Source organism: Crocodylus siamensis, chromosome 9, assembly GCF_052110815.1.
Source record: "Crocodylus siamensis isolate JL-2025a chromosome 9, ASM5211081v1, whole genome shotgun sequence".
NCBI lineage: Eukaryota > Metazoa > Chordata > Crocodylia > Crocodylidae > Crocodylus > Crocodylus siamensis.
This window is the reverse complement of record NC_143403.1, coordinates 9,206,367-9,226,662: the sequence shown is the minus strand read 5'-3', so window position 1 is coordinate 9,226,662 and position 20,296 is coordinate 9,206,367. Positions and strand designations below refer to the sequence as shown.

General features: G+C 40.8%; 1 protein-coding gene across 4 annotated transcripts in view; it reads left to right on the top strand.

Moving 5' to 3' along the window:
- Positions 1 to 20,296, top strand: part of WWOX (WW domain containing oxidoreductase) — a 688,154-nt gene that overhangs the window by 581,242 nt on the left and 86,616 nt on the right. Inside the window, exon 9 of one of the 4 annotated variants that reach the window (XM_090063749.1) lies at positions 15,248 to 15,322. The exons of the other annotated variants lie outside the window; for them this stretch is intronic. Within the exon in view, the coding sequence (XP_089919875.1) occupies positions 15,248 to 15,301 (54 nt within the window). The 3' untranslated portion in view covers positions 15,302 to 15,322. Of the gene's footprint in view, positions 1 to 15,247; positions 15,323 to 20,296 lie in introns of those variants that run through there. 4 annotated transcript variants of the gene reach the window in all.

The window sequence follows — 20,296 nt, the reverse complement described above, 5'->3', positions numbered from 1 at the left end:
TTTAAGGTTTTATATTAAATGAGAAGATGGTGTCAGTCTACTTCTTAGCTGTAAAGCATCCCTATCACAGTTAGAGCAATTGCCACTGTTGTCTAGGGTCCCATTAGAGGGGCACTGAGGCTGAATTATTCTGCAGCAAGCCCCATCAGGTGTGTGCCTGTGTGTGCAAGCTTCTGTTGACCTTGCCGGTGCCGTGCTCCGAGTCTCCGGGGCTGTGGGTCCCACACATTTTACCAGTAGTAAATTCACTTGGTGGGGGGGGAATCAAAATCTGAAAAGAAATGAAACAAAATGTTTCATGTGGGGTTATGAGCTGTCCCTGCAAATAAATTATGCAGAACCACAGCAGCCAAGTGCTCTGGGTCATGGTTTACCTCTCCAAGGACATGTGATACCAATCGCTCTTTCCTTACGATGGCAGACGAAATTCATATTTAGACAACACCATAGACCAGCCAAATATTAGCCGTGCCTCAGTTTCCTCACCGCAGCTAACATAGTTACTGTTTTACTGTCCCCTGGGAAGATCCATTTAGGTGTTGATAGCTTGAGCCATCAGTCTACTCATAAATAGACATGTTGACTCCTCTCCAACTGCATGAGGACTAGGGCAGAACATAGCAAAAAGCAGCTGTCTTACGTCATGAGACAGAAGGATAGAAACTGGCTATACATTCAAACTGTGATTAATAAAAAGTATATGGATTTCCCAAATCATCCCAGAACCAATGTATTGCAAAAATTTAGTCTTTAAGCGTGGTAGGGAGCACAAGGAGGAAAGGGCACAGGCAGGTATGTAATGAAGGTTATGAGGATGCCTGGAACCAATCAAGGTATATGAGAAAAAGTCATGGATGTGTAGAGTTGCGTAGCATCTCTACCCAGTGATAACAAAGCTTGATTTAATAGCATACCAGAAAAAAGAAGCTATGAAGTAAGGGAGGAACAAAACCTAAAATACAAGGTTGATGGGTCTGCAAATGCCAGTAGTTTGTACTGTTGAAAACATTAATGAGATCTCATGTTATCAGGTACATTTTATAGCCATACAGAACCTGCAGCACCGGCTTTTATTTATTTATTTGCATGAAAGAGATGTCCACAGGCAACTACACTTATTCGGCTTTATTGTTAACTCGTTGCTACCCACGTTTGTAAGATCATATTTCATTCTGGTATTGACATTTCTCCAATAGCAGCACGGCTGCTGGGTTAACAAATAGGCACAGGATTTCACTAACGGGTGCGTTTGGGTTTTTTGGAGTTTTTTTTTCCAAATGTTGGTTTCTACGTTTCAAGCTGTTTAATTGGAAGATATATAGTAGGGAAGCAGACGCGTGCCTGCTTACACAAACATGAAAAGGTTTAACAAACTCCAGATGCAATTATTTCAGGCACCAAAACTCTGATCGGTGTGAGTAAGCAACAAATTAGTCTGTTAGCTGAAAAACTTCTAATTCATGGCACAATTGATAAATGTCTTTCACAGGCCAGATGCAAATAACCAGACTTCTATATTCCTAGAGCCTTGCAGGTAATAAGTTCCTTAAGCACCCTGCTAAGAATTAGGAAATTAGTCAAATGGGATCATATTGAGGTTGAGCTAATACTACACAGCTGAATTTACCCAGCATTATCTGTTGGCATAATTGGAGACAACTGTTTTCTGGACCAGCTGTGCAGGTCACAAAAGGATAATAATAGAGGCCCAGCCTAGCCATGTCAGATTGATAGATGTTTATAGCATAACATGACTAGAGAAGCCTGCTTTAAGCAGGTACCGATTTAGGACTTTTTTTAGATGCTTAGTGCAGAGGAGGCCAAATTAAATGGGTGACTTGCATGGAGCTGTAACTTGTCATTTGCACAGGGCCGGGATTGTGTAACTTAAGATGCCAAGAAGAGGCGGATGTATTTGTCACAGGAAAGGTATCGGTCAGAAAGGTGCAAGATAAAGCTGCCCCACCACACACACCCTTGCTGTGAGATTCTCACCTTTCCACTGCATGAGAATGTAAATGTACATCAATTTATGCTGATGATATGGAATTTGCAATGCGACTGATTCACCTCTGAATTTGGTCCCACCTCTTTCAAGTATTGAGAAAAATCCATAAGTCTAACTGGTTTGAATGTCTATTTCTGTAATTCTGATAAATATTTCCTTTGAATATTCCACCCCATTACAAGCCTTTACCATTCCTTTTATCTGTGAATGTATGAATAGTTACGTGATCTTCAGAAAATAGCGTTTGAAATTTAACATAAAGTACACTTCAATTTAATGTACTATTCATAAATAGGTAAGTGGAGAAACATAGAACACTAATTTCAGCGGTGAGACTGGGTTTAACGTTAATGTGTATGGATTGTCATAGTGTCTTGCTATCTTCAAGCCAGACGCAGTTGTGCTTTTTGCATTTACATATATTTGTGTGTATATTTGGCCCCATATGCGGCATGTTTCTTCAAATGCATGCATTAATTACATTGTCAACTGAGCAGGCTTAATCATCTTAACTAGTTTCATACTACTAAGTAATAAAATAAGAAATCAATTAGAAATAATATGGTGATTCTGTTGACAACTTGCATTATGAAAACACACAAGGAGCACGGGCATTTTGCAGGGGCAGGGAGCGGGGGTCTGGGAATGTTTCATTGTGTTTTATTAGCTGAATCCTGCTCTGGTTAGTTTGCTTAAACTTTACAGTATTCCATCTGCAGTCCTGGCCAAAAATAGGTTTGGAAAAGACAGCATACTGCAATGCTAGTTCTGCCAACAGCACAGCTATTGGAAGTTGGCACAGTTTTCATTGCGCATCCTCCTCTTTGATTCCACTTTTGGCTGCTGGTTGTTATCTCTGAGAGTCTCGAAGATGATTTAACAAGAGACAATTGCCTTTTCGTTGCTGGATGGTAGCCGTGACACTTAAGGCCAGAGTCCTCCTGGCTCTTGGAATAAAACAGCAGTGGTTGGACAGCAGTGTTGCACAATCAGTTTACAGAGGTACATACATGCACGTATGCCCAGAATATCTAAAAATGTATCTTCACAGTGCTTAAGGAGTTTCTGATTATCCAAGGCATTGGTGTATTTGCCAGGTCAACCCTTACTAATGGAATGGTAGCAAACCGCCAGTGATCATCAATGTGTTAAGCCTGTGCTTGTATCTAAAGGGAAAATTAATTGTTTCAAAGTCTCTGTCACTCATCAGCGTAGCAGGGTCCTTGTTGCCTGGTGTTTATTAATCTTACATACCATTTCCCATAATATATTCTTGTCTTGCTTGCCCAGGACACCGCTTTCATGTGAAACCTGAGTCCTATGATCATCCCAGCTCGGACTGATTATTTTTATAGAATTTTTAAGACTGATATTTTTCCTGGAGGCTCTCAAAACATGAAACATTTCCAGGCCCCTCTCCCTCCCCCCCCATAAAAGGATTTAACGTAAAATGTGTTATTTCTGAATTACGAGTTCCTTAATTGAAAATGTCCCTGATCTTCATTTTCCTCCCTCTATCTGTATTTAGCATGCCTTATTATTGTTCGGCAGCAGAGCTAAGCAGTGCCTATAATGGACCGGGAGGGTTAGCTGAACTTTGTTTAAACATTAAAGGAGTAGTACATCTGCTAAGGAACCGAGCCCTTTCAAAGTTTAGGACACTCACCAGTGCCACAGAGCATAAATCACAGTGCAAACTGTGTGATTATACCCTGCAGGGAAATAGACTGTGTGTTTATGGGGCTCTTCACCAAGCACTTAGGAATAATCTGATATAAAGCAGCAGGGGAGGAGAGTAATGACAACTTCAAATTAGTTTAATGAATGTTTACATTAAAAAAGGCTTTTCTGCAAACCTGAAAACACAAAGTGACAGTTCCCTCTCCAGACAAGAAAGCTGTACTTTTCCTTAAAGGACTGGTGATGGAAAGGGCTGCGCAAATTTAACTCCTCCAGTACTACTAGGCAGCATACGCCCTTCTCTGCGTTCTGCATTGTTTTTACTATCGGTATGGCGGCGCTTGGAGGGATTCCCCTTCTGAACATTGCTTTCTGGTTGGGAGCTCATCTGTATGAAATCACTTGGAAACCAACGCAGGAAAAGAAACATGTCGGAGAACGCCGCTCGCACAGAAGTGCAAAGAGCTCAAAACCAGCCTTGCCAGCCTTACGTGGAGCAAATGTTTAATATGTTTTTGGCCAGAGCAGACCAAGAGGCCAACACGTGTGAACTGAGGTTCCCTCTTCATTTCGAAGAATATTCCGTGTAACATAACACATTCTTTTCTTGTAAGTTTTATGACATACAAAGCAAAAATAACACAGCCCTTTCAGCTTTCTCATCAGCTTCAAGGTAAATAATTTGGCAAAATGCACACACACGCTCAGGGGGAAATGTAAACAGTGTCATTATGTATATTGAACTTTTGGGCAGTTTGAAAGAAAACAAGCCAATACTCTTGAAGCAGCTGAGTTCCTTCGATGTGAGAAATTACTGTTTCAGCTGAGATCTTGCAGTGTTTTTCATTACTGTATAATAGGTTTATTATACATTTCTAAACCTATTATAGGAGGGTGTGTGTACATTGTGGCCATTTCAGATTGTATCAAATGGAAACTCAGTTTACATCTTGCTAGTTTTCCCTGAAGAAGGAAGTAAATCAGTAAGTTATTAAAAAAAAAAAAAAGACTTTTCTGACAAAAACTCCAAAACAGTTTTCTATCTTTTTCTTTTTTTAAATTGGGGTCTAGGTTACAAATAAGGGTTTGGAGGTAGGCTAGATCAGACCTTCCAGTGTTTTGAAACATCATCTGCAAACATAATATTATCTTTCTGCACCATAGTGCTAGATATGATTGCTACCCTGCACGGTCTCACTGAAATGTCATTGGCTTTCATCCAGAGATGTGAGAAATGAATAACAAGGCAAGTATCCCTTTTTATGAAAGTGTATGCATAGTTCTTAAGTAGCTTGAACAAACACTTGGGAAGCCCTGATTTGAAGTTCTCGTTTGTCAAGTGCCACATTTCTTAAGTGCTGCAGATGTTGTAGTAGTCTGTTTCGAGCGTGTGTGTTTGCCTTAATACAGCCAGTGGGTTTCATATAAGATCAGAAGAAGTGTTTTTGTGTCTGTTTCACAGGCACACAGTGATGTATGGTCTGATTTCCTCACGATATTTCAGATATCCATGAGACCAGGCTGAAGCAGTGACTTTGCACGCCGGGATGCTGGAAAGTAGACCCTATGCCAGGGGTGGGCAAGATGTGGCCCACCAGGCCATTCCATCTGGCCCACGGGGCCCCTAAAAAATTTAGAAAATGATTGTTTATCTGCCCCAGCTGCCTGTCATGCGGCCCTCGATGACTTGCCAAAACTCAGTAAGCGGACCTCTGCCCAAAATAATTGCCCACCCCTGCCCTATCCCCTTCCCCAGAAATAGGCAAATCCACATAGTGTAGGTCAGTGAAAAATCCCAACAGCTCTTCCAAGTCTCTCCCAAAGTCCCAAGTCTTTCCCAGCAACATTTTTGTTTGTCATATGTATAACATAAGAGCAAACATGGTGTAGTTTGAACAGGTCAGTGATTATTAATCGCCAAATTCTTAATATCTTTCTGCCATGTCTGTCTTTGCATGTAGTCTTCTGGAAACCAGTTAGCCTTGTCTTATGTGAGGTATCGTTGGTACAGGGAAGAAACTGGCCCAAAGTCATGGTTAACAACATACTGCTTGTCATTCCAAATGCCTTATTAAAGAGCATGGGTCATTGTTGGTCGGACATGATTAACAAGGCCAGCATGGAAAACACTCAGACACTATACTGCCAAACAAGGCAAAAAAAACCCTCAACTAGAATAGCATCAATGTTTTTGCATAGTTGGGTGTGTCATGAAATGATTTCCTCTTAACTCTCCGCATTTGATTCATATTGGCCTTGTGTGTTATGATTGCAATTGTGCTTTCAACACGCAAGCTTGTAATGATTCTAGTACAGCCATGACCATTCTGGCAGTATACATTTGGAAGAGCTGAAAACAGTATGGACAAAGATCTGCTTTCTCTCAAAAAGCACATTTGAAAACCATGCTGTTGCCCACATTGGGTCAATAGCACTGTTTGATGGGCAAAAATAGTTCTATGGAAGCAACCTTATCCATCCTATTTAAGGGAATATGAACTGATGACAGCTATGTTTCAACATGGCTGTGAAGTATAGTGGTGAGGGACTTGCACACTAAAGGCTTGTTTTGTTAGGAGTACAGAGCACCCATCTCTTCAACTGTAATAAATTAGAGCTGTGCCAAAAAGATCCCAAAATTACTCCTATTACCAGAATGTAATCTTAGGATAGCCCTGTTTTTCTTATAGGAAGTATATAATTACTCCTGTTTATCATGTCTATTACTGTAGCACCAGGGCTTCAACAGATCAAGGACCCTTTGTTCTGAACCCTGAGCATCTGTCTTTGTCCCAGTCCAGCAAGGTAAGAGGTTTTCTGAATCAGGACCATAGTAAATTACATTCCCTGCCCCAAGGACTAATGAGCATGTATTTTTGAGGCCTGGACAAAAAGAACGACAGATAGGGTTGTATATTTCATTATTCAGTGAAGGTCTTCTTCTTACAGAGTCCCTGACACTACAGGGCCTCATTCCCAACCAAATCTTGTGTAGTGTTTTCAGCTGGAAGACAAGCATATCCAATGCAGTGTTGACTGTTTTGTGGTGGAGAGTAGGTACAAGCACTCAAATGTCTTGGACATGAAACTTAGGGGGTAAGTGTGTTTTTGGGTCCATGTCTTTTGGAAAGCTTAGTATGCGTAATTATTTCTTTCTAGTCAACTGGGTGAACATATCAGTGATTAATTTAACTTTATCGTCTAATTATTTAGCCCCAAAAATGCTGGTTGTATTTAGCCCCCAGAATTGAAGTTACATTGTTTTCTTGCATTCTCTGAAAGTGACTCCTCTATATGTAAGGGGGGCATTTTGGTCCATGTATTTTACAAATCTTTTCCTACACATCTTTGTCTTCCATGACCTATGACCATTTTAAATTAAATCTGAGACTCGATATTTTAGCAATACTTGTTTTATAAGGAAAAACAGCACTATGCGAACTACCTTGAAATGAACAGTGGCCTCTTCCTTTACTTCTGCTAATGTCCCACCATAAAGGTGGGTTGCTTATATTAAATGAAATGAAGCAGGTCTGGGCTTGTTGGATTTCTGCTTGAGACAGACTTTGCTCAAGTACAGAAAACCTCAGCATGCAGCACCTGCATGATAGCAAGTATGATGAATATCATTTTGAGTCACCAGTTCTTTTACAAACTCTGTGTAGACACTGTAAACTTCACATTAATCATTACAAAGCTGCAGCGTGACCAGCAAACACCGACTTCAGTACAGGAGCCAAATGATTGGGAACATGTTCAAAACAGCTTTATTTTGTTGAGAGACAGAACTGCTTTTTTCCCTTCTTTTAAAGAAATCACTAATATAGAAAGCTTTTATATACGCTTTATTTATTAATTCCTTATTATCATCATTCATATTTATGTAAACCCGAGCAATTTGTAGTTGGATTATTTATCAAAGCTTATTGGCAGGATATGGTCACATGAAAAAGATCCAATTAATATCGTTTTTCATGTGATTACTTTGTGCTAATGAGAATTACTCCTGAGAGTGAAATGGTACAGGAGAGACTTTATCCTTAAAACTGAACATTAGAAAAATGCCTTCCAGTTAGAAATTTTCTGAATGTCAGATTAGAAGTTAAAAAAAAAAAAAGCTTATATAAAGAAGAGCGAAATGAATAAAACTATTGCTTTTGTTGCATTTTGTTAAAACAAGTGTGGCCAATGAAGGGTAATTTTAGGAATTAAAATAGGATAAGATTAGGAAATAAGTAGTTCTGTGTCGACCCATATGCGGATTATAGACTTTAGCTAGTTAGTGCCTACAAAAAAGGAAATTCTCCTTGTATCATTCAAGCACTTTTATTCTCTCATCACTTTTCTGGAAAAAAAAAGTCTTGATGAGAAAAAAAAACACGTGAATAAACTGCATTTATCTAGGGTTTTGTGCACGTTAATATCTAAGGCTTATTGTTTTTCTTGGCTAGTAGGATATTAAGTAATAACACTCTGAAGCAGAACGACAAAATTCACTCTGTTACTGCAAATGCACAAAGTAAAGCAATGTAGCATTGTCCTTTTGTCCTCTACTCCTGGAATACAAAATGCTTAGTATATATTAAATTTATAAAACCTGTAACAAATGCTTACCCCAGTCAACCACAGTATATTCGTTTACCATGAGGGCTCCAGGTAGTGTGGATAGGTGACCACTTTCCTGTCGTTACATCCAGTCCAAAGTCTTGCTGGCAGAAACCTGGACCCTGATATAGGAAGCAGAAATGGATCATCTGAATGCTGAGCTGCACTTTTTAGATCCCTTTTTAGTAAATTTGATTTTGGGATTCTCTCAGGAAAGGAAACACCCTACTCAGCAGCTTTTACTTTATACGGCCAAAGCGCAGACTTAAAGTATAATTTAAGAATTCTGACCTGACTTTTCCGTTCAGATTTTCTTCCCCCCATTCTGCCTTGATTGCCCTCCTAATGCAATGCAAGGCAGCTAGGGAGTCTTCTGGTGACTGGACCACAACCCATACCTGTCCCTACTACTAACAGTGTAGCATAAGGGGCAGGTCAGTGTGTAGGCAGAGTCCACTAGTAATCCCAAACCAGGAAATACCGTCACTTGGAGGAAATAAGCGTGTAATTTAGAGCCAGCTTCACTGTATTAACGTTCACTACACGCCTGCCGATGCACCGTGGTTGTCCGTTTCCTAATTCTATCGGTAAAATCGCCACGCAACGTTCTGTTTGCTTCCCAGCTGGAGTTCTGACCCCTGCATAAATATGTTCAAAGACATTGTGTACCATGATGCCTAGGATTGCAGTACAAAGAGTTTGGGTGATGCACTTCCTTCCTTCCTGTTGCATTGTGGGATATTGGACAACCACAAAAAATTACCTGACTCAGAACTTCCTAGATAATGCTCTCCCTTCCTCAGCATCACAATAGCAATTGCTCTGGTAGAATTTTTTTTCCATGGAAAATGATGGCTTTTTAATTTGAAAATAAAATATTTGGTGCATGTATCTATATACCTATATACACATACACACACACACATATATGCACCAGCTATCTTATATATGTGTGTGTGTGTGTGTGTATAGACACCCCCCAGATATTGTCTATAATGTATATATGTGTGTGTGTGTGTATGTGTATATATATGCACCAAATATTTTTGTGTGTGTGTGTGAAACCTTCTGATTTTTAGAAGGAAAACTAATAGCTTTTTTTTTCTTGGTTATGTGTTTTTTTCACTAAGATTTTGTTTTTTATGATGGCAAAAGGCATAGGTAGGAAAACCATTAGAACCAAACAAATGGAAATACTACAACTCTAAAAATAAGTTTGCAGCTTTGGGAGCTCCTTAAACTGCCTCACAGTCTTTGCTCCATGTGGCTGGTGAGCAATGGATGGGCAGACAGACAGATTTTTTCATTCGCTGGGCATTCACTAAAATGTCACCCTGAATGGCATCTGGAACCTTTCTGTATTGGTTTCTCTTAATGTTCTCCTCTTGCTGTCATCCTCATGCCTCTTTTTACCCCATCCTTAATTTCAGGGCTGTTCAACCTCTGCCTTTAGGCCAGCTCCAGCCCCAATACCATAATATCCCAACCATGGGGCTCCCAGCTCATGGGGAGCCCTGTAGGTCATGGCCCTGCATGCTAGACTGGGCACTCAAGGTGACATGGGTGCCGATCCAGACAGGCAGGGGCAACATGGGGCCTCAAAGCTCAATCTGTATGTGCCAGGTCGGATCCTAGCACGCAGAGGCAGTGCAGGGCCTTGGGCCCCAGGGCAGGGGGCCCAACCCAGGCATGTGGGGCCAACAGAGGCAACATGGGACCAGACCTTGGTGTGCAGGCTCGATGGGGCCCCCAGACCAGCCCTTGTCACTTAGCTGGCTTGTGGGGCCAAAAGCTTGAGCACCACTGCTTTATATCTATATACAGTTGTTTTTCCCATTTATTTGATTAGCATTTCCTCTTATGTGTCAAGGTGGCTATTCTTGAACTACATTTTGTACTGGTTAACCTCTTTGTTTTGCAGGGTAAAAATCATGAAATGATAAGTACATACCCTATATTGTTTTAGGACTGAAAAGATTAACATCATAGTTTCGCACTGCATTCTCTCTTCTCTTAGTAAATTACTTTGAAGCAAGCAAATGAATTCTAGAAACGCAGACATAAGCAACTGATAGGAGAAATACAATTACAATTAGCTCTAAAGATATCGTACTTAAAGAGGGATCAAACTTATGTGCGTTTAGGAGGCAGTATTAATAAAACACTTAAAACAACTTCATATTAGGGAATTAGGCTGTTATTTTTTAATGAAACTCTGGGGCCATTTTATCCAGACAAATGTTACATTTTGTTCATATAATAGAAATCCAGATAAAACAATCACATTTCTTTAGTAACTGGAAGCTGTGAATTTTAACAATCCTCTTAATGGTTTTAGATAACTAGAAATGGGGACTTAATAAATCTTAACCTTTCAATTTAGAACCTTAAATGCCAAATGGCATGCTCCCTTGCGTCCTACATTTCAGCTTCCCAGTGGAATTAGCACATTTCGCAGTGGGTATGTGGTTTCCTCTATCTCTTTTTAATTTTGATGTACAATGATCTTCCACACTTGGAAGTCAAAACCCAGAGTATCACAGTGCTGGAACCACAATCTGCCCGTGACCTGCTAAAAATAGGCAACTAACTCTCTATTTACATAACCAAATCATAGATGTTTATTCCGCTCTCTCATGTAAAATTCAGGTGTGGTTCCTAGTTCTGATTCATAGCACTAGAAAAATAGTTTCCTTCTGATTTTCCCAACACTTTAACCTCTTCTTGCCCATTAGCTCTGCCCATTACACCAGGCCAACCTCCATAGATTCCCTGAGCGGTTCTGTGATGCCCATGCAGCTTGGTTGTCCAGGGCCATACTGTAAGGCTAAGTAATCCAAACATGACAACTTGATCAGGTCAAAGCTGAAAAACTAATTAACGAATGAATAAAATGGGTTTTTCAAGCCATTGATCTATACACTATGAAAGTTGATGAGAATTTTACCATTGACTTCAGTAAGACCAAATATGCCACTGGTGCATGCATATGTGAATATCCCACCTGTAATATACAAGAAAGATTCGTTAGGATTGCATCATCATTTACATTTTTCTGTTGTATGACAGGTATATAATCCTTGCTATATAGTTTCTTTGAAAAGTATTGCCAAAATGAAAATATATGATGACGACAACACAGCTTTAAAAGTAAGGCATTTGGGTTTTTTCTACTGGTTACTTATTTCAGTATGTTCATTGTTCATGGGTGCAATATGGTTAGGAAGTCCAAAAATAGGAACTTTTCTTGGTTTTATTAGACCATCGCTGTTGCATCATCATCACAACAGGCAAACCAGTGTGCCTGGAAGTAAAAGTACTTAAGTTCCCTTTCAGTGGTATGAAAACTGACAGCACCTTCGTAGAAGACTTGGGTGGGTTTCTGTTGCTTTCTGTTTGCGTTTTCATAGAAAGAAGAACCTACATGCTTAACAAGGCTTAATATGAAAGCCCACCCTTGTACTTTCTGTGGGATTGGGATTGGTTAACCACTTGCTACTATTCTAAAACACCACATCTAGAATATTGGCAGTAGTAACCTACTTGATTTACTTTGTGGTGGGAGAGTATGAGAGGAAGAAATTGTAACATTTGCATTTAAAGAAAAAGCGTTGGGTCACAGCACAAGAGTTGTGCACTCTGATTTTCCTTTACATACAATACAGACCAAATATTCTAGCTATGAACTTCACCTCCAAGATGTGTGTGCTGTTTTTCCTTTTTTTCCACAGACCCAATCAATTCAGATTTGCACTGACTCCTTTCCATTACATGTGAATTCCGAGATTTGTGTGCACTTGGAAATATTGGGAAGCTGAGATTTGTTGACACCACTTTATATATGTGCCTGTAAAGTGGTTGAGCAAAAGCACTAGTTGATCACATTTATGATTATTTCCAAGTCTTAAAAGAATTTGAAGCTAGTATATCCTATCAAGTTATGACAATGTTAACATGTATTTGAAAATAAGCAAGATAGGAGATTTTCAGAGGAAATGGTTGTGTGCTCTTGGCCCTGTGCTGTGGGTTTCGTTTTTCCTGTGCTTGGGAACTCAGGGTTCTCTTAGCTATTCTCTATTTGGCATTCACCATTGTTACACACATTTATTTCTTCAGACAACTGCTGAAAGCAAAAGCCTGGTGTGCAGAATCACATTGTAAGCCTTTCTGTTGGCCCTGTTTTTGATGCCATTGGAAATGGACTTTTGTGGCAGAATAGAGGGAAACCAAAAATACAGTACTTTAAATAGTTGTATCCTCTTTTTCTTTGTGCTTTGTCCCAGCTAATTTTTCTTCTTTGATTCCAGGGCACCTGCTATCCAAGACCAAAGTTATGTTTTTGTGTAACAAATAAAATCTAAATGGAACAATTGATTTGTAGGTATCATACAAATCTCATTTATCGTATTACAAATCAGTTTATGGTTGTCAACACAATAAATGCTATATTAACAGCTGTAACAGCTTACCAAAACCTGATGCAAAATTTAAATTCACACTTGTTACTATTTTTTGCTGTTGTCCATGCTGTTTCTGTCTTATGGATAAACGTGATATTATTGTCAATCTTGATCATTTTTGTGAGCACCAAATGTATATATTTTTTACATGTTCTCTCTTTCTACAAATTGCCCTGCTTCACTTCTGCCTCTGCTCCAAGGCTAAGTACAGATGTTTGAGGAGGTTAGATTACATTAAAATAGCCACCCAATCTAAGTTAGTTAGCCCCAGTGCAGACATTACACTTCGAGTGACCCAACAAGGGATTTAAGTGTGAACCGTACAGATGTTCAGGAAGTTTAGATTGCTCTAAAAATGGCCAACTCAACCTAAGTTAACCCTACCTCTGAGGTAGTTTAACTTAGATTGGGTCTGACGAGACCGAGCTACTGAACTCTGTGCAGTTCCTAGCACAGCCCCAGAGCTGGGAAAACCTAGCCATTTGCCCCAGCCCCAGGCCTGCATTTTTTTTTATCTGCCTCCTTGCCTTTGGGCTATTTTTAATCTCCTGGCCCCTCCCCACTTCCCCAGACAGTCAACCTCCCCACCCGAGGGACCATCCAGATCCACACAAGCCTGCCAAACCTGTCTGCAGACCCTGCTAGCTCCCCTGATCCCACCAAATGCTTCTGGATCCCACCAACCCCCCTCCCCTGCCAGACCCTGCCTGTCCCCAATCCCTGCATTCCCCCCATAAACCTTGCCTGCCCCCAAGTCTCTGGCCTGGACCCTGCTTGCCCCCCTGCAGACCCTACCTGCCCCCTGATCCCGCCAAACCCTTCCAGTTTCCACCAATGCCCTCCCCCTGGGTGAACCCTGCTTGGCCCCCCACAATCCCCATCATGAATCCACTGGCCTCCCAGTCCCCCCAAGCCTCCTCTGTCCTCCCCAAATGTCTCTACATACCCCAGCTATATGACTGGAACTGACCTTCTGTGAAATAGATAAATCTGCATCACTTTTGATCATCAGCTTTGGCTGCTTTGATTTTTTGGCCTTTGAATACAAATACAGTATAAATAAGAGCAAAAGTTAGCTTCTGCTTTAAAGTACACTAAGGAGAAATAAGTGAGGTGATGGCAATGTAGATCTGTAGGTTAGATCCAGCAAGGAGTGGGGCTTGGAGGGAGCCTGCCACACACATGACTCTTGCTAATGTTGACTGTTGAGGTCTCTCCCAACCCTGTGATTCTAAGGAGCTGCTAATATTAGACAAACAGTTTTATCAGTGGTTAATCTTTGTGAGAAAAGGGATTTATGATCTGGCTGGCTTCTCAGCAATTGAATTCATTGTTACAGCTAATGGACATCTCATATTGTCTTAAATCACTGGCTCTGTAGCATGCCAAATAGTAATAGAAACCTTAGAGCTACCATAATTTGGCACCTATGTTTTGAATCAGTTGCCAAAGGAACTAAGAGGGGAAAAAAGGGATCAGTTGAAACATTTTCCAAGTGCTTTTTCTATGTAATGTTTTACATAGTTTGGACTTGCTGAGTATCCTCTGGAGCGTATGGTACTGTAATACGTTCATACTTTATGCAAGCTGCATGGTGGCTGTTCCACACTAAATGAGCTAATTTAATTTACCAATTAAGTAGAGAAAGATTTAATTTGGGGGGATCTGCAGTGACAAAAATTTACATTGTAGACAACCTATGTTTGTTCCTGTAGGTGTAATGCTACTCTTATACTACAGTAACGTGTTTTATCCTGTTAATAGACAACCTATGACAGTTTCTGTTGTGAATATATGGTCAGTAATTTACAATTCATAGAAATACTTGCATGGGCATATAGATTATAATAACCTGCTTTTTTTCCAGCACATTGTAACTTACCGACGTTTTTCGATGTTGCACTGGGGGATACCACGTCCTAGTTGCTTGTTTCAATGAGATTTGAATGGTCCTCCTACCTCTGTGAGACCCTTTAATTCATCCACCCCATCAAAGCCCACGTTCTAGAAAAGCTCTACTGTGAAAAGGCTGCATGATAAACAGATACAGGCATTTTAATGTCAAAAGAAAGAGACAGAGAGTTTAGTCTTTTATGAGACAATCTGAAACATTTTGCAAAAAAAACCCGTATTATTTATCTTGCCCAGAGCTTGTTCTTTGACGGGATAGACAGTTCCCTATTTAAGAAAGACCTTTGCTTTGTTCTAGGAAAATACCAAGGTGATCATCTGTATAGCAGATTTTTCTCTTGAAAAACTGTCTTGCACATGATTAACTTTATGGTACATAATAGAGAGAAAGCTCCAAGGTGATGGTTAATGGCATTTGAAAAACTATAGTTAACCTGAGTTTATAGAGATTTACAGAGACCCCTTAATATAATCAATATGCTGATTAGACTGTTATAGATACATGTTTATGAATAGCAGATCCCCTATGTAATCAGTAAATATTTAATATAGGGATCTGAAAATTTCCACTTTCCTATTCCAGGTATATAGAAATGGGCTAGCCTGGTTTCTGCAGAAAACCAGCTGGTTGTTTTGAAGAAAAATGTTCACAGCGAAGGTTAGTTTGTATATCTATTCATTTCCCCATCTACTTCATTAAGTGTGGGGGTGGCTGAATGGGGCAAAGATCAATGATAAAGTGAAGTGGGAACATGCAAATGTGAAACACAGGGGAAAACAATGAAAAGGCATGAACACTGGAAAAAATAAAAAGACCAAATAGCATCAGGAGTGAAGTGGTTAAGGAGTTTGCCGCAACAGGAAGCGGGTAAAACTCTGTTTTCAACGTACTCATGGGAACCGGATTGGAAAGTGTTGTGGTAAAAGTGTGTGGAAAGAAAAGAGAGAGAGGCTTGAATTGAGCTATAAATATCTGGTTTTCTTTGAAGTTTGGTGACCAACAAATGTTACTGGAAATCTCATAAAGAGTTGTTGTTTCATGAACTGGTCTGGTTAATGGTGCGCCATAAAAGTAGGATTAGCTCATCTTTGTAGACTTATTTTATATCAACTCTTAATGTCCCTTAAACTCCTAGTGCAGAAACATAATGAACACAGAACACAGCTCGTCCTGTTCCTCTGCTCAGTGATGTTAGTTATGGATGCTTGGAGAACAAGGTTGTCTTCCCATCCAGGCAATGACACTGAGAAAAGGAAGCAGATTGGGTTTGCCCGTAACTTTGTTACCAAAGTTGAGGCAAGAGTGTATCTTTTCTATGCTGGTCTTATTCACTTCGTTTTGAAAATCAGCTGTCTAGAAGAAATTAACCACACCATACCATGCTGCGTCCCCGTGACACCGGCTTTGCTCCACACAAATTGAAGTTCAATAACTTTTAAGTGTGTAGTGGACTGGCTAAGTGGACTTGAAAGTCTCTGTTATTCAGCACTGATCAGGATTATTTACCTGGTTCACTTGCAGAAGGGGGCAAGATACATTTTTCCCAAATAAGGTGCATTTCAATGTTAATTATTGGCTAACATGTATCTAACTGCTATGCATCAGTGAAACGCTTCACAGACCTTATCGAGGAAAGGTGCCATCACCAATGAGCACGCTCATTTTCAAAATCCCCTGAAAGCTGCCAATGGCGAAAGAGAAAGCTTAGTTTCCAGGGAGCTCCTGCTCAATAATTTACATGCTGATCAACTTCCATGGGCCCGTTGTAAAAACATTAGTGGTCAAAATGATAATAACGTACATTATTTAACAGTTTGCATTCCAAAGTCTTTTTGCAATTTAAGGGAGGTGTGTTCCAAAAGTGTATGCAAGCATCTGTGCACCTAATTTGCATGTGCATTTACCACAACTGTGCCCTCATAATGATTAAAGCACATTCCCAAACAGGCCTTATTCACTAGCTGCATCTTCCACTGTGCCGTTCCCAGCTTTTGTGTTTTAACGTGGTGACTGGATACCAAAGAAGGCCAGATTGTGCCTGAAGACCCACAGCAGAAGGGTTCTTGTGTCACCTTTTCCTGCAGCAGAAGGAGGGTTCAGTCCCTTCTCCCCTATGCTCTTCTGATGGCTTTCTGCTGTGTAAGTTGAGGAGCTGTGTAGATGGAGACAGTGCATCCTACTATCCCACAACCACATAAGATTAGTCAGGAGTCCTCTCTTAAAAGAAGATCCTGAGAGTAATCGTGGCAAAGGGAAGTGCAGCTGTTTGAATCTTCAGGGCCAGAATGACGGATGGCCCTCAGTAGCTGCAGAGCCAAATGATCTTACTGTATATGTCCCCATAGGACTTGCTCCCACAGTAAAGCCCCAGGATCTGTACAGCACTAAGGAGGCCAGATTTACCATTCCACAATGGAGAAGCGAACCCACTCTTCTTGGCTGAAGCATGCAGAAATTACTTGGAAATCAAAACCTCACAGATTTTCCTTTCTTCTGCATGAGACTTATGCTGGGGAGCAGTCAGGCCCTGAGTAGGATGCTCATGACTTAGCCCATGATATTTTTCTGACTAACAGCTTCCTAAACACACAACAGCTCGGAAGATAGCACTCGTAAACTAAGGTTTGCTTCCCTACCTGATCTTGGTGCGTGGTATAGCTACAGCCAAGCTTCACCACAACTGAAAGAGACCTGGGTGGGTGTTGTGCTAGACCACAGAATAAACGTGAGCCACCAATGTGATGCTGTAGCTGGCAGAGCAAATCAAACTGGCATGCACCTACCGAGACATCTCGAGCAAGGCTAAGGATGTCATCCTCCCGCTCTGCTCAGCCTTGGTGAGACTGCAGCTCACTGGTGAGGCTGCAGCTGGAGTACTGCATCCAGTTCTGGGCGCCGCACTCCAGGAAGGATGTGGAGACGCTCGAGAGTCCAAAGGAGGGCCACGCGCATGGTTAGAGGTCTAGAGAGCAGGTCATACAAGGAGAGGCTGATAGACCTGGGACTGCTCAGCCTGGAGAAGAAAGACTTGGGACTTGGTGGCAGCCTATAAGTATATCGGGGTGTACATCAGGGCCTGGGGGAGCATCTGTTCACCAAGACCACCCAGGGAAGGATAAGAAACAATGAGCACAAACTGAGTGAAGATCACTTTAGACTGGACATAAGGAAAAACTTCTTTACAAGTCAAGTGCTGAGGGTCTGGAACAGGCTCCCCCAAGAGGTGGTACAGTCACCTGCCCTAACGATCCTCAAAAAGCGTCTTGATGCCCACCGTGCTATGGTCATCTGACCCCAGTGGTCTTTCCTGCCCAAGTGCAGAGGGGGGCTGGACCTGATGATTTTGTAAGGTCCCTTCAAGCCCCTAACATCTATGAATCTCATTTTGTCTAATTTGCTGCCTGTATATATTTCCATTTGGGTACTTATTCTGTTGTTTTTTGAATTTGTGCAACTTGTAGCCTCACTTCTCCATAAAAAATGTACTCTGGGCTTAGTACTGTTTGCTCAGTTCATCCTAAGTCTGTTCACATTCATTTGCAAGTTTTATTCCTTTCCAGTACAAGATATTCCAGCAGGGAATGGATTGTACCTGAAATTGAGAGCTCGATCCACTATATGTAACATTCAGTGAGTTATGGTTGCAGGGACTGTATACAAGTGTCTGAGCATTAAAATGCTTCTCTGGGACTGACACGATTATTGCTTAATTGAAACCCATCTGTGGTTTGCTCACCAAAAATTTCAGCCTACCCTGAAGGCCTTGTTTTGCAGTGAAATTATTAAAAAATTAGCTGGAGGGCGTGTTTAGATTTTAATTCAGCCCATCCCTTCTCTTCACATATAGACATATTTCCCCCTACAGCTGCAATCTGCAAAAAGTCGCATTAATACCGAGGAACACCACACTATAGCTGAATCAGCCTAAAATCTGTGAAGAGATTCTGAATTTGAATCAGATTTCAGGATGGCAACAACTTGTTCTTGACTGAGTCTCAGCTTAATTTTCAGCATGCCACATTTCACTGTGACAACGCAGAGAATAGGATTAAGTGAATGAAAATGGATCTGAAACCTTCTTCTGACTGTAGCTGTCAGGTTCAAAGCCGGTTGGAGTAGGCCTATGGAACATCTCCAGACATATTCACATTTCCATTGCTCGCTGCCTTCAGCCAGCAACGTCCTCTTTAAGTAGTTTGACAGACAGAGATATGCTTGGTTAAAACGGTCTCTGGATGAAATTCCTGCCCCATTGCAGTCAATGGCTACTTTGTATTTGGTGGGGTTGGGATTTCAGCCAGTATTTTGAAATGTCCTACACTGCTTGCATCTTAGCATTGGTATGCTCACAGATAAAGGAAATGTGTGTTGGAATGAAGCGTCAGGCTGGGAAATCATGAGGCACGTTGGGTATTTTTGAAAATACAGTCAAGCGCGAGGTCCCTAGCTAAGTATCTATGAATCCAGCAGTGAGTGAATATGAGCTTGGCATTCCTTGGAAACAAATGTTTACCGTTCAAAGTCTGCTCTTCACCAAAAATTACTATTTTGGGGGGGCGGTCCTTTAACTGTTTTAGTAAACTGCTATTTTGATTGCCAGGAAAAAAGATTTTCTTTCCATTTCAGATAAAGTACTGATTGTGAGGACTTCTTTTGTTTGATGAGAAAAACAGTTTTGAAAGGTTAAAACGCTGATGCTTACTTCATAAAATAATGCAACTTGCACTGAGGCTTTTTACATCAAGAAAAGGAAGATATATTGGTAGAAATAAATTTTTGCAGTTTGTTTCCCAACATGTTTCTTTGATATGATCCTGCTGGATGAAGTGTGCCTTATCTCACAATTGAATTTCAAGGTTCTGTAAAGTTGGTTTCAAGGGGAAAAAAGCAATCTAGACCGGGGCGGGCAATTATTTTGGGTGGAGGGCTGCTTACTAAGTTTTGGCAAGCCATTGAGGGCCACATGTCAGGTAGGGGCAGATATTAATTTTTTTTATTAAATTTTATTAAATTTTTTTATTAAATTTTTTAGGGGTCCCGCAGACCAGACAGAATGGCGTGGCGGGCCACATCTCGCCCACAGGCCGCATTTTGTACACCCCTGATCTAGACATTTGTTTCTGGAGCAAGTTAACTTCAAATTTCATATAAAACAATATTTGCATCTAAGCAATTCAGCAACTCTTTCTGTTGCCCCTCTTCATGTTGGTGGCCGTACATCATCACTGCAGATACCAGTTTAGACACTGATAAGTTTGAAATGCTTATGAAAAGCATTGTCTTGTGAGGTTTCCTACAGTAGCCTGGAAGTGGGACTGGATGGTATAAGTTCTTCCCTTTCCTTTATCTTGTGTTGGCATTGGAAATGAGTTGAGCTTTGAATACTGCTGTAACCAACTTGAGTTACTTCTCTGAAGTGGCTCCTCAAGACAAGGCTGGGATCCTTTGACCCCAGCTGACTTCCTGCCCCTGATGCAAGGGGCTGGACTCAATGATCTTCCAAGGTCCTTTCCAGCCTTAATGTCTATGAAATCTATGAAAGGTAGACTTTACTTCATTGCAGCTAGTAAGAATCAGCCCTGTTTCACCATTTACAATATAAGGTAGCAAATCTCAGTGTAAAAATGTGCT